At 46.7% G+C, this 15,331-nt stretch overlaps 1 protein-coding gene across 6 annotated transcripts in view; it reads left to right on the top strand.

The window, feature by feature from the left end:
* Positions 1-15,331, top strand: part of LOC142584627 (uncharacterized) — a 105,343-nt gene that overhangs the window by 44,716 nt on the left and 45,296 nt on the right. For all 6 annotated transcript variants that reach the window (XM_075694777.1, XM_075694776.1, XM_075694775.1 and 3 more), the window contains one exon: positions 7,906-8,016. In XM_075694777.1, the coding sequence (XP_075550892.1) occupies positions 7,906-8,016 (111 nt within the window). The remainder of the gene's footprint in view (positions 1-7,905; positions 8,017-15,331) is intronic.

The raw sequence follows: 15,331 nt of genomic DNA, 5'->3' as shown, positions 1-15,331 counted from the left end.
CAACAATGCACCAAGGTGACAAAGCTGCTAACGAGCGTACAAAAGCTAAAAGCTTTTGTGCTCGGAGGCCACACGTATGCCACCATGCCAGAGGCGAAAGTAGAGTTGTGACGCCGTTGTTGGTTCTGGCGAGTGCCACTGGGTGATGATGCAGTCGCCAGCGATGTAGTGATTTGATTACGTGAATAAAATAAAATTTTCAATATCGCTGCATTGATTTAGGTCAGAGGCATCTCCAGCCGTCAGTCTGTGCTATGTGCAACAGGAAGACTGCTTAAAAAGTATTCTAGCAAAGGGCCTCTTCAAAGAAAATGCTATCTTGGCAAAGTTCACACACTGCAGAACCTGTAGCAACAGCCAATACGGGGCAACTGGCCACTCCATACAGTGCCAAGAAAAACAGCTATAGCCGTGGACACAAATAAAACACGATTTTAAGCATTACTTTGGGGATCATGGTAATCCAGAGGCAGAGAAAATGCTTCTGGTGATGAATATTGCTCGAAGTAAATTGAATTAAGAAGTTTGTGAAGGTTCAGGATTGTAACATCCGAAGCATTCGGTGCATACCCAATGTGGCTTGTAGCAATATGTAAGGAAAAGTAATTAAATTAAAATGTAATTTACAGCAGCAATACAAGGTCAGTAATCTGTTGATATAGCTTTTCATGCATTAGTCGGTCACATAACACGTCGATTTGAATAATAATATTAATAAACATTCAAGTCATTGGTCATTTACAACTAGAACAACAGTAATTGTATGCGAAGGCATGGGTCACATAATCTTCATTTCACTTGAGAAAGAACGGCCCTAATGTGTCTGCACGGAACATTCATCAAACACTGTCATATCTTGACAGAACCATGAATTGGGCTTAGTCGAGGTACATGCATTGTTGCAGCGCTGTGTCTGCACCCTATAGCCGTGCTTTGACCGTACTTGTTCTATCAAACCTCGTTACAGTCAACGACTGAATTTTCGGACGCCGAAATTTTCGGACATGCCTGATATTTCGGACGTCTTCGCGGCACTGCCACGAGCCCCATAGAATCAATGTATAAGGACATCTGAAGTTTCGGACACTCGAACCCCCCGCCGTCCAATTTTCCGGACTTTTTGACAGACTGAAGGTCTTTTGGCTCTTCGCGCAGCACCCTTGAGAAGGAAATCCACTTGCAGCCGAAGCATATCACCGCTTTGAACCACAACTAGCCGAATCTAGTCGTCACACACCGATTTGGTCTGGCCACGCTGGCTATGTTCATCGCCGCACTTCCGCCTCCGGCAGAGTTTCCGGAGCGGTGCCATTTTGTTTGTTTGTTTGCGCAGGCCACACTTTGGCTAGCGTGGTGTGTGGTTGTCTATTGTGTCAAGTGTGCTCTGCGACGCTAGGCCTAGGTACTTCGACGCTCGTCAGCGAACTCCACTGTTCACAACTTGAGGATTTCGCTTGCCTTCGATGGCGCCCACTCCGTCTTCGTCGTCCTCGCCGATGGCATCGAAGCGCGGAAAGCAGTACCGTCGGACGACGTGATCAACGACCTCCGTTCTGCTGGGGTTTCCATACCCACGGAAATAACTTTTGAACAGTTTGTTGACGCTGACATCGAGCTCGACTTCCGCGCAGAACTGACTGACGAGGAAGTAGTCCGTCGGGTTGTGGGGGATTCAGAAGACTCCGATGTTGAAAATGAGGAGCCAATGCCTGCGCCACCTACAGGCTCCGAGTTGACGCGAGCACTGTTGACTCTTTCATCGGTGTACTGTGCTGACATGACCCTTGCTCAGATCGAGGCGAATACGATCGCATGCAACCGGAGCGCCGTCAAAACAACAATCAACAAGTTCTTCAAGCCACTGCAGCAATAACACCGGCTGCCCGACGATGCACATGTACATAATAAACCGGCAGTCGGCTGCATACAGAGTTTTTGAACGCCTCTTTTTATAGCCACTTCACTGATGCTGTGGCAGGGTTTCAGAAGCCTGTTACTTGGCCCTTTACCTCTAGATCTGAGAAAAAAATAAAAAGGGTGCGTTTTTTTGCATGCATTCATTTTTTCGGACTGCCTGAATTTTCGGACGTTTTTACGTTCCCTAGAGGGTCCGAAAAAACGGTCGTTGACTGTAATACGTAGTCGCGAAGATGCCCCCGCCCAGCCTCTATTGGACCCCGTGTATTGGCTGACTGCTTAAGCCATAGTTGCCGAGTGCCCACCAAACGGTTGGTGTGTACTACTTGTTCTACACGCACAGGCACAAAATCTGCAAAATCTCATGTGCGCAGACGTTCGATTCTCGAGTTGTGACACCCGGATGACAGCCGCCAGTAAAAGGGACGTTAAAACATAGCTACCGTGACGTATTTCCCACTCGTACAGCTGTTGCCGATTGCAGGGCACAGAAGCATGGCCTTGGAGATTGGCTTCCGGTGACACAAAGAAGCCGGTAGGGGTGCAACTTCGCTGTCGCCATCGAACCTAATCCAATTCAAGTAGTAACCACCGTGCAGAAGCAATTTTCTTTTCTTTTCCCTTTTTTTTTTTAATGCACAGGCATTTTACGCCAACGTTGCCTCTGTTATTACGGAAATGCCGCCAAACAACAAAGTGATGAGGACGACGCAGAAAGCAACAGCGCACATGATAGAGACCCGACAGTGGCAGAAGTTGCATGTTACGTCAGCCTCGTGCGAGTGTTTGCCAAGAAGGCGGGGCTGTCGGAAAAGCTGGCTGAGAGATTAAGCGAGTTTAAGGCCAGCGTGACATCAAACGAAAAAAATACTGCATGTTTTCTACCCTTTCATCGCACGCTCTCGTAATTCTGTTTTTGACAGGTAAGTGGGTGACGCAGAAGGGCAGCGGATCGGACGAGTTGGTGTTGCATGGTAACAATAAAATTCAAACAGCGCTAAACGAACGGGACCAGGAAGAGAAGGAGACAAACACGGCGCTGTGAAAGTGGGTGACCTCACACTATTTCAGTTCAGCAGTACTGCCGTTTAATGCATACTTTTTCTGAGCTCCAGCCATCTACGGTTTAACGAGGTTTCACACTTTACTGCCCGCATGGATATGACCCAGGTTCTTAATTTTGGCATGAGAGAGTTTTAGAATAGGGGCCCCAAAGGAATGGCGTTAAAGCCACTGTGCATGTGCCACTGCGCACTGCCACCGCCTTTGAGTTTTGCGGCGGGCACACTATTTCCCTGATTTAGCGCGAGCCCCAAACAGACGCTGCCTCAAAGAAATTGTGTCAACAAACATGTCGGGACCCATCGAAGCGATGGCTCGAACTTTTTGGTAAGGCGTGAAGTTCGCAAGCTAGAAGTGACTGCGGTTATCGCTTTCTCTCTGCTAGCGAGTGTTATGAAGATTGAATCATTAGGCACCTCTGATTCCGAATTCGATTGTCGGTTTCATGGCTCGTAGGCCTAATACGGCCTAACTTGACTGGTGAAGGCATGTAAAGTTGTTGGTCAAAATAAAGCACAACTAATTGGTTACTCCTAATAGAATAACCTCAATTGCAATTAAATGCGAAAAATGATAGTTAAAATTACTCTTCTTATCATAAAATGGTATATTTTATTTAATTATTTCTAATAGCTTTTCTTTGATGTCATAGTGGCGCTGTGAACGCAAGACGCTATCCGCAAATGCAAGGCCCTATTCTAAAAACTTCACTGCTGCGTGCCACAATGCCAACACCCACAAGGCTCTTTGGGGCCTGCATTCTAAAACTCTATTATGTATAAGTGCTCAGTGGGAACACATGGGGTCCAATTAGAAAGAAAATTGGAAAAGACAACCGTGCAGGTACTGTATTTACTCACAAATTAAAGGGTGCAATCATTACGCGGGTTAAATTTCGCGCTTTTGCTGTGGGATGACAACAGGCCAACAATCGGGTGGCTGCCACTGTGACAGTGCGAAACACCAAAACAAAAATGGCAGCCAGCGGAGCAAGCTGAACGCAATTTTTTTTTTTCTTCTCCTGAGTACATTTCGTGCATTGAAACAGTTTCTTGCGTATCAGTAATGATTAATATCGTTAATATCTGCAAGTTTGTGGCAATGACGTAGCCATGTTCACTTCCAGAGGACAGAAACAGATGGCCGCGCGTAGCTGCCAGTGACAGAAACACATGGCGGGCATGCTGCGGAAGCTGCGGCATTTGTCTTCACTGCTGTCCTAATACAGCACATTTCCGCTAAGGGTGGTCGAATATCTTAGCTGTGTTTAAAGCGTCGGCGTATGAATAGGGTACACTTCTAACGCATCAATGTAGACGTGGCCACCATCGTTGCCACGCGTGATTTGTTCCGTGCCCACGAGTGCAGACGAGAAGAATTGAAAGGTGCCTTTTTTGTTGTTGGCCAAAACCATTATGAAGCCTACGAATTATAAAGCCAAGGCAAGTTTGGTTGGAGTTCTTTTTTTTTTCTTTGACGGAAGTGCGGAAAGTGATGAAACGAATAAACTGGGGCATCTGCTTAAGCATTTTCGGTGCGTGCAGACCGCTTGGTATGCCTTCAAGAGTCCTTCGCGTAGCATTCGACACATGGTAAGCGCAATCATCATTAGCTAGACTTGGCACACGACATATTGCTGCGACAAATTCGGGGTGCGACCATCACAAGGGAAAGAGATAATGTCGACGTCAAAATCCGGTGGTGAGTAAATACGGTAGTTTTTGGTGCGCCCCGAAGTTTGTGATGCGTCAGGCTAGCTTTCAGAAAGGCTGTGGCACTGCACTGCGGAGCTCGAGATGGCAGGTTTGCCTGCGGCTGCCACATACTGGTGAGGCAGAGATGCAAGAATGCTTTTAATGAAACAATATCAAAGGTGCAAAAGTAAAATTTTTTTTTGCAACTTCGTTATGTTGTGTTGTGCTTTATTGAATCAAATGAGCGAAAGCAATAACCTACGACACCATTTACTGCGTTTGATAGCTTCAGATTTATGAGGACTCAGGTCAGATGTGCGAAACGCCAAGAGCCGCCACTGCGATGGATGCCGCCACGTTTGTTAATTCAAAACTATCGTGTTAAGTTTTAGTCGCTGCACTATGTTGGCGAAATAGAGTAGCCGACTCAAATGCAAAACTCTCTTTGCTTCTCTCACTTGTGCTGACACTGTTTCTTTGTTCAAAAACTCCCTAATGGGCATGGCCTGACATGAGTGTATTGCACGATCTCATGTCCGGTGCAGGCGTGCATATTCGATCGGTCTTGCGGCGAGCCTTTGCCCACGAGCCGTGACTGTTGCACTGTGTTGCATCCTTGGTTAATAAACCAACGTTTGTTGACGATCTGACTGTAGTGCCTTCTCTGCACCTTTTGGTAATGTGGAGAAACCTGGCTATAGCGCCCTTTCTGCATCGCGGTGTACAGTCGCTGACCGTTTATTTGGACCTCACGGGGACTGCGGAAATGTCCGAATAAACAGGTGTCCGAAAAAGCAGATTAAGAAAAAAAATTAAATCCTTTATTTCCACGCATTTATTTGGGCTCGGCAGTAGGCTTGAAGAAATCGTGAATGTGCCGTTGAACGCTATTCCATTTACGCGCAATCAGATAAGCCTGAATCTCGGAGAGGGTCGTATGGTCACTGAAGGCCGCTGAAAGCACAGTCACTGCTTGTACACGCTCCGCATGCGACGGCAGCATAGCACATGGTGCGTCATCTTACGACTCGGAGTCATCGTCCGGCGGTGCAGCAGAAACCTGACGAATGATCTCGCTGTTATCGAGTTCTGCGCATGTGAGTACAGCAGTATCAGCAGCTGTGAAACTGTCAAATGAGACGATGTCCGGAATCGCAATGCAACCACTGCGCAGGTCTCGGCAGAACATTTTCTGCGTCAGTAGGGAGCACATCGGAAGGCGACAAATCTTATGCCTCCCGGCACCCGCTTGCTGGCATTCCCCAGCGCAGTCTGCGCGGGCACTGTCGGCGCCATTAGACACTTGAAGCGATGTTTCCGTATGCCGTGTAGCATCACCGAAACCTCGACACAGCGCACAAAGCAAACACCACCATGCCGACACCAATCGTACAAACGAAAAACGTGGCCTACTCGCAGCGTCGTGCGCGAAGAAACAAATCAGCTGCTGGATTGTCTTGACATGGCTTACTAAGCTGAAACCGGAACAGCTGTAGAGCCACTCTATCGAACCAGCCAGAAACGATGATGATGAGCGGCGATTTGCTGTAGCGCCACTTCGTGGGGCAGCAAGGAGGCTCCGTTCAAAACAAAAATGGCGTTCAGCAAGTCGAACCATGCACCGGTCGGAGTCGGTGCATGGTGCTCTCGATCGAGTTGGCTCAAGGAGTGTCCGAAAAATCGGACGAGGGGTTGCAAGGTGTCCGAACTTTCGGCAGTTGTTATACATTGTGGTCTATGGGGAGAATGGCGGCGCCGCGAAGCAGACCGAATAATCGAGCATATTCGAATTTTTGGAGTCCGGGAAATCGGTCGGCGACCGTAAAGGGTTGTCGTAAGCTTTTCTGATTGCACTCAGGTGGTAATCGATTAAACCTTGGCTTACAGCGTGTACATAGACAGGGACTAAAAGAGCGATGAAGACAAGCGCTGCTTTTGAATAACGCGCATATATACCAAGACAAAAGCCCCCCAAAGCATAAAACCGACATGAGTAGGCATTCAAAATTCAAAGAAACCATGACCACCACCTTAAGATGAACGAGAGTGCCATGTGCAACCTAAAAAACATCACTTCATCTGTTAATGCAATAGACAGCTTACTAGCCGAGTCTCCTTCAGCAAACGCTGCTGCTTCAATGATAAGTCTAGTGCATTCATTAGGATGCCTAGCTAAGTTAGTGTTCCCTTTTTTTTTTTTTTTTTTTTTCCGAAAAACAGGATACAGCCGCATTGTGCGCAATGGACACCTAAAAACACTTCCCACCCTTTGCGTAGTTTATTGCTATGTTCTTGCAACCTAACATTCAGACATCTACCTGTCTGCCCTATATAAGAGCGACCGCATTTCAGGAGTATCTTGTACACAACACCTATCAGACAAACTGTAAACTTTCTTCTATGATTAATACTGCAAGGCCTACATTCCTTAGCAACAGGATTAGTTCTGAAGCAAAGCTGGGCCAGTTCCTTCTTTTTTTTTTTTTTTTCTTTTGAGCAGAGAAAACCACATCGACACCTGCTCCTTGTCCTATATTTTTTAAGTTTGTGGGAGGTCCCATGAATGGACAGGATAACAGCAGTTTTGTTCCTTTGATCATGTACCTGAGGCTCAATGCTATCTGAATGCTCAATTTCGAATGCATACTCATGTCGGTTTTATGCTTTTGGAGGGGTGCTTTTGTCTTGGTGTCTCGGTATAAATGCGTGTTACTCAGAATAAATTCAGCGCTTGTCGTCGTCGTTCTTTTGGTCTCTATGTAAGTGATGTTTGAAACAATGGAATACCAATTAGCCCGTACCCAAACCCTGCTTCAGGAGGTAAGCCTCGCACAAACTCTTCTGCACAACAAATCGACTCTATTGGTTAAAATTGGTAAGCATACATGTGTTTGACCCTGCGCCAGAAGTGCTAGCTGCCGCACCAAGAGGTGAAATGGCTGTTCCACCACTGCAAACTTAATTATTTGGTTTTCCAAGCAACCTGCCTCGTACAAATAATCTTTCGATTATTCAAACAAGAGTACCCTTACAATACATGTTTGCCTTCTCGAATAACGATGGTATTTCTCTCGTACCCATTGCTCTGCACATTTCGTAATGAACTAGCTTTTCGGCTGCGAATGCTGGTGACCCTGGGGAAGCGTGATATTGCAAGTGTGTTGACGACGCACCTTGCAGCTTGTTGTGACATGGCAGGAGTGATGCAGCAGCATGCGTTTTCCTTTTGCAGATTGGTGATTTTGGCAAAGAATGTGCCGGAAAGTGGAACACGATGTCCGACGAGGACAAACAGCCTTTCCTCAGTGCTGCTGCCAGAGACCGTGAGCGATACAAGCGGGAGGTAAGTGACGTTTGAACCACCACTTTGCTGCTTATCGGGAACACTTGGGAAACTGAGGTTCAACAACATTTAGTTTCTGGGAAGTTAGGTGAACTGCACATGAATAATGCCTGGCTTTCTGCGGTCACTGTCCGAACAGGGCTAATCTGATGCCGACAAGCTGTATAAAGAGGGCACGCGGGCATTTTAGGTAGAACCAACCACAGTTAAGGGGGGAGACTACGCTTGAAAGGCAACTTCTTTTATTTGCGGACAGATCTGAACGAAATTTTCACACTTGGTGTATTTCAATGTGCAGATTCTAAAAACATAATTTTGCCATAGGATAAGTAGTTTCTGATATACTCTAAAAGCATTGTATAAGCTGGCTCCTTTCTTTGGAGGAAAATTAGCATCTAAACAGAAAACCTTAACACAGTAATTTGAGTATAAAGGCTATCTAGAATGTTCAGGGAGTGCCCTAAGGTATGAATCAATGTTCTAGGCTAATCTGAGCAAAAGTTAGAGCTCATCAAAGTTGTGAGAAAAAAATGACATCTTGACCATGTCAAGCATGTGACCCATTTCAAAAACTTTTTAAGAAGAGTACTGCTTTGAAAAGGTGCATATTGCTTACTGCATACATTTCTCTTTCTGGCAAAAAAAAAAAAATTATGTCGATAGCTAAAATAGGACAGAAGCTATTTTACCTCCAAACTGGAAGTCGGTCAGAATTGTTGTTTTGAGAAATCAAGGAAAAACATTCTGCAACATCTTTATTGAGAACATACTGATAAAATCTCAAGGAAATTCACCAGGGGCATAAACTGAATGCATCCTATCTTTATGCCGCTTTTTGGCCAGCTTCCTGTTGGAGTTAGCACTTCGATGGCCATCTTTCTCCTTTGCTCGCTGAGATGCAGTGCCAGGAATATTCATGTGTAGCTGCTGTAGAATTGCAGTGGACGCAAGCAGGTTGCCAGTGTTGAAGCGTAGGACAGGTTTCCCAACAGCAGCTTGCACGGCAAAGAAAGATGCATGCTGTTCCTTTGAGACACTCCAAATCACTGAGTGAAGGCTCTCATTCGAATTCTGTGTCTTGCCTCGCTGGCATCACTGGAGCAGGGTTTTTTTCAGATAGCCGCGTATATACCCGCAGCATTGCTTCTGCCACACGTTCTGGCAAGTTGTGGTGCCTAGGTTCAGGCTCCCCCCGCACGAATAAAAAGTCTCCCGATTTTCAGTCTCGTCTCGCCAGGTTGGCAGGCATGCCATTGCAGTTAATAAAGGGAAAATCAGGCATCCACGTTGACGAAAGCATGACCACCCAGTGGAAAAATGGAAAGCTTCTTGAGCACATTTCTGCATGTGAACCAAGTGACATGTTTAATGCAAACGAAACTGCTTTATTTTTCAGAGCTTCGCCCAACAAGGCGGTCACTTTCAAAGGGGGCGGCCCGTGCATGCGTAGCAAGATGTGCAAGTAAATTATAACTGCCGCCAATATGACTGGCACGGAGCGCTTGCCACTTGTCATTGGGAAGGCACATATGCCACATTGTTTTAAGGGGAGACGTGGGTTCCAAAACCAATTTGGTTAATTTTAGTGTGAACTGGATGATATTTAACAGTATTGTTCAGTTTTTTCTGCTGATTGCAAATATCTCATTAGGTTTTGTATGTCTTCATTAGAACAAATGATGCAAGGTTTTTAATGGAGAAATTCAGTCAATTCGTTATGGGACTTTTCAAAAACTTAACTTTGTCAAAAGCAAAAACAAAGTACACGGCCAGAACGCCACAGAGTAGCCGGTGATGCTATTTTAATTCATTAAAACTTCTTTCTGGGCGAGTTAGTGCATACTTGACAAAAATTGTTACAGCGCAAACACATGCAACCACAAGTATCAAGGACGGGACACAAGCGTTGACTGTCAACTAAATTTTATTTACGGAAGACGGATGCCTTATATAAGGCGAAAGGCAGAGCTGAAGGGGGAAGGGAGTGATACACTGGGGGAAATGACATTGCGCATCGATGAACGAATGTGCCAGCAGTCAACGGAATCAGGCGCAGAAAAAACAAAAAAAAACTAGAAAAAGGCAAGCGATATTAACATACAATCAAATCAGTAAGCAGTCGCCTCCAAAAAAGAAGCTCTGCAGCAAAAAGCAATACAGAAGCTCGATTGGGAGAGACGAAGATTCTCGACAAGAATGCCGATGCGACGGCGCGCGTCTGTTTGGAAGCGTTCCACATACACAAGTATGGCAGCAAGTGCGTAAGCACCCCTTCTGTATCGCTTTTTGCTGCAGAGCTTCATTTTTTGGAAGCGACTGCTTACTGATTTGACTGTATGTTAAGGGGAGACGCTCCTCAGAAACCTTTCTTTTTAAATATTATTGCTAGGCAAATGAGAATTTTACCACTTATATAGCTTGATATCCTCATTACAAATCTGTTTTTAGTTTTAGGATAGCTCGATGCTTTCATGTCCTAAGTGCCATGCATAAGCGAGAAACAGTGCATGTTTGTGCAGCTATGGGACCTAGCAGTTGGCATGATATAGCAGTGCAAGATGGCGTTTCTTGTCCCTAACACTCCAGTGAGTGCTAATAACCAAGATAATGCAATTCCCTTGACAGGCAACATTTTGAGAGAATTTCATATCTGATGCTTCGTTTTCAGTGACTGGTACCAACGAGTATTCAACATTTCCATTCTTAAAAATAAACTGGTTGCACTAAAACCTAGGTAGGCGCATTCTACACATCTTAAAGATGATGCACACCAAATTTGGTCTTGTTTGGACCACAATAAGTACATCAAATGTCACGCACAAAAGCCATGTTTGGCCAAAAATATGAAGCCGAGAAAAACACGATTGAAAGTTGTAAAAGTTCTTTATTTGTGTTGTAGCGCTGAAATCTACATAAAAATTGCACATAATGCAGGCCAGGGTATCTAGATCCAGTGCACAACTTTATACAGTTGACTCCCGATAATTCGAAGCCGCTTAATTGGAATTTTCAGTTAATTAGAAGTGAAGTGCTGGTCCCGTCAGTTTTGCATGTAATCCTATAGAAGAAATCGCTCGATAATTTGAAGTCCTCATCCAGTAATATTGTTTAATTGGAAGTTAATTTTCAGCCGGGATCCTCGAGGTGACCGTCATTCTTTGGTAGAATGTGCAATTTTTCAAAGTGTTGCAACAGTTCCGTGCTCCGCGTTAGTGTCATCGCCACTGCAGCCGCCCGCAACACCATCCTTCTTGGAGCGGCGCGATTATTCATTGCTACGGCTGCCGTGGCCTCCGCGATCGACTCCCGCAGGAGGCGAAGCGGCTCCCGCCGGAGGCCACGCACGGCTGCCGCGCGTGGCCGGAGCTGATCGCGGAGGCCACGCGGGAGGCCACGCGGGAGGCCACGCTCGACCTGGCAACGAAAGTCGAGGTTTTGAAGGAAGTTGAGAAGGGAGGTGCCGCCAAACAAGACATAGCGCGGAAGTACGGGACCAAGCCGAACACGCTCTCTAACTACATCAAGAAAAAGCGCACAATAATGGATGCATTTGAGAAGGACAAGTTCAAGACTTCTCAAAAGCGAATGCGCACCGGCGCTTACCCAGAGTTGGAGAAGGCTCTGCTGGTTTGGATTAGGGAGGCCAGGAGCAACAAACTTCCTCTCAGCGGAGACATCGTTGCGATGAAAGCCCGAACGCTTGCAGCAATGTTGGGGATCGAGGACTTCGTTTCGTCAGGTGGATGGCTGACGCGCTTTAAAGATCGCCATGACCTGGTTTTCAAGAGCGTGTGTGGTGAAAAGGCGTCCGTTAATAGTGTATCCACACGACGGACGGCTCCGCGCAAATCTGTGCCGCAGACGCCTATTCCGCCGCCCGTCCGGCTGCGAAGCGCATCCGTACGACGGATGGACTCAGCAGACGACCGCGCCGGAAAAATAATGATGGCGGCACCGCCCGAAGCGACTGCCGTCCGCCTCGAACTTGTCAAGCCGTCGTCGTCCACTGTGTGGCCCATAACTTTCAAACTGAGGCTTGTATTTGGTTTAAATTTGTGTACAGAAGCTTCGAGAGCAATGCATTCGTGATGCGTGGGCACCGTTTCCGAAAGAGATAGTCAGATTCTCGCCGTGTAGGCTTAGAGTGGTTGTATTGGCTGAACATGGCCTCGAAGATGCTGCGGCGGCCCGGGCGGATCTTAGTGGCCATAATTTAATATGATTGCTTGTTGCTACTCACTGTAGATGACTCCATCAGTGTAAGAAAGACTATTTCATACGTGTTTTTCACTCTGAATGAACATGGAGATCGAAAGGAAACGACGGTTGGCCGCAATAGCTGTTGTTTTGTCCGAATTGGATGATGACGAGTGCTTGTTTAATCGAAAGAGGTCTTGTTACGCTCTCGTGTCCGCATAATCGGTGAGAGTCATGTCCCACAACGCGGGGAACTGCTCCACGAGATCTAAGAACAAAGTTGCCTCGTCACTCAGGTTCATTTCACTCGCTCTTGTTAGATTCGCGCACGCGCGAACAGACACGAATGGTGTCAGCAGTGATGAAGCTGTTTCAGAAAGATCCCAAAGCCGTGCTGGTTGCCAGACTGTGAGCATGCCAGGCTAAATCCGCAGCATTCGACCCCCAAAATCCGGATGCGAAAAATAGTTCGGTATTTTCCGTCCGTTGGGGTCGCGGACGACGCGCGGACGGCACAAATCCATGACGCGTAGTCACGTGATGCGCCGTCCGTCGCGAAAAAGACTGATTTCGTCCGTCGTGTGGATCCACCATAACCAGGAAACATGCGCCACGTGGAAGGGCGGAAAGCTGCGTGAATATCTCGCCGAATACAGACCGGAAGACATCTTCAATGCAGATGAGACTGCACTCTTCTATCGGCTTCTACCAGAGAGACCCTGACATTCAAGGACGACGACTGTGCTGGGGGCAAACGCAGCAAGGACAGAGTGCAAACACAATGGCTGTTTTGCAGCCAATGGACCAAGGCATCATCAAGAATGTTAAAGTCCTGTACAGGTGGCACCTCCTTGCGCGCATGATTTTGTGTATGGATAGCTCCACAAAGTACGAGGTGAGCCTGCTTAGTGCCATCCACATGTTGGCGCGAGCATGGGATCGTGTGAAGCAAGAAACAATCGCAAACTGCTTCAGGGCTTGCGGTGTTGTGGCAGCTTCTTCGGAGGATGCCTCTGAAATTTTAGCGGAGGAAGCGTCAACAAGCGAGCTTGACGGCACTGATTTTGGTGATGCTCTCGGGGACGTCAATTTTGAAGATTACGTCACCGTAGACAAGGCGGTCGAAACGTGCGGTGCGCTGACGGATAGGGAAATTGTAAAGATTATTCGGCCCCAGGAAGCGACCCAGGAAAGCGACAATGACGTTGAAGGCGAGCCGCAACCTAAGGCTGCCGATGTAGCTGCGGGCCTTGCTCTTGCGGAGCGCTTCTTTGCCGCTGAAGGTAACGCGGAAGAAGCGTTCCGCCACATCTACAGCCTGCAGAACTTGCTTTCAGCAGCACGATTCGGCAAGAAGAAGCAAAGCAAGATGACAGACTATTTTTCTTAGAGAAAATACTCGAATTCGCCACAAATAAAGTGCTCTTTTTTGTGTTTTGTGCTTAATTGGAAGTTCGTTTATTTCGAAGTTTTTTGCGGTCCCCGTGAACTTCGTATTAACGGGAGTTGACTGTAATTCCCCTGCGCCATATGCTGTTCTCTCATAGAGTCTTCGTGAGCACCATGCTGACCCACTTCCTGTGCTGTTACTTTCCGAGCCAACTCCAAGTTCAGCCACTGCTCTTGTAGCAGCGAGGTGCACTTTCTTTGTTATGGCGGTGATCGATTTATGGTGCATCGGTTTTGGCAAACAAAGAACTGCACCAAATCGTACGAGTTGATTGTGTCCAGCTCCATTTGCGCGCGCCGCAACCACTGCGTTGATATGCACGGCGAAACTCTCTTTCGGGCTGGCCGAAGGGCACGCTCCACCGTTAGCGTCGTTTGCCAGAGATGCACGCCGCGACGAATACGTTGACGAGATAACGGACGTGGTACGCGCTGCATTGTTGCAACACAACCCTAAAAACGACACGAGTCCTTTCCGTTTTTTGGCCAACTCACGGATATAAAAGTCGCGCCGTCCGCACGCCGAACACGCCGCGACGCTCACGTTCGCGATGCCGATCTCGCAGATAAAAGGTGCTTGTCGGCTCCTTGCTGCTCCTGTCTTGATTGTCGAAGATTCTCTACTTTTTCTCCGGTGCACTGACGAATACGCCTGCGCTGTCAACGAATCTTGAGCGACCGGCTGGCTCTGAACCGTCGAAAGCATCGCAGTCACCGAGGTTAGGCTTCGCAGTCGCAGACGTCTCCATTGCACACCGCTTGACTTTGCGGCGAGTTCCCTTGAACTTGTAGCCTTGAAGCCGACCTCGGAGAAAAAAAGTGTAGGCCTACTGCCTTGCACAAATCCAATGGCTTGCGACGCTGCAATTTGACGCATCATGTGCTGGAAAATGGCCCAGATTTGCACCTTTCCTTGCCACCTCAAGTGCTTTCACCGAGTTTATTTATAATTTCCCGATCATTTACGGCTCTGATTTCTTTATATATATGAAAGAGGAGGGATCAATCTTGTTGAAACAGTCGAAAACATAAAACTGCCTTTTTTAATCAAGATCGCCGTTTTTCAACCCGCGTCTCCCCTTAATATCCCTCGCCTTTTTCTAGTGTTTTTCTAGTTTCTTTTCTCTTTTTTCTGCGCCTGATTCCCTTGACTGCTGGCACGTTTGTTCATCGATGCGCAATGTCATTTTCCCCGATTGTATCACTCCCTTCCCCCTTCACTTCTGCCTTTCCCCTTATATAAGGTATCCGTCTTCCGTAAATAAAATTTAGGTGACAGTCAGCGCTTGTGTCCCGTCCTTGATACTTGTGGTTGCATGTGTTTGCACTGTAACAATTTTTATGTCAACTATTTTAATTGTTCTCAGTGCACTTACAATGCAAAAAAGCACGATGTAAACTTGATTGAAATATTTTTGCTAATTTTCATTTGTATTTAATGGCAATTAAAATTTAGCTGGCAACTTTAGAAATAAATAAATAGCATCGTCGGCTAGATCCATTCGACACAAATATATTGATGCCAAACATTTTGCCGGTACTTAGAAAGAGCATATGACGATCCCCCATAAGGCAGTGTGCGGTGTCCAATAAAATGAAGCTGAGAAAAACGAGTTTGAACTTTCAGTTCACTGTAACCTTGAATGGTCGAAAAATATGGCAATATAAA

This window comes from Dermacentor variabilis, chromosome 6 (assembly GCF_050947875.1).
Source record: "Dermacentor variabilis isolate Ectoservices chromosome 6, ASM5094787v1, whole genome shotgun sequence".
Classification (NCBI taxonomy): domain Eukaryota; kingdom Metazoa; phylum Arthropoda; class Arachnida; order Ixodida; family Ixodidae; genus Dermacentor; species Dermacentor variabilis.
The sequence above is the reverse complement of the archived record's forward strand: the minus strand, read 5'-3'. Positions and strand labels throughout refer to the sequence as shown.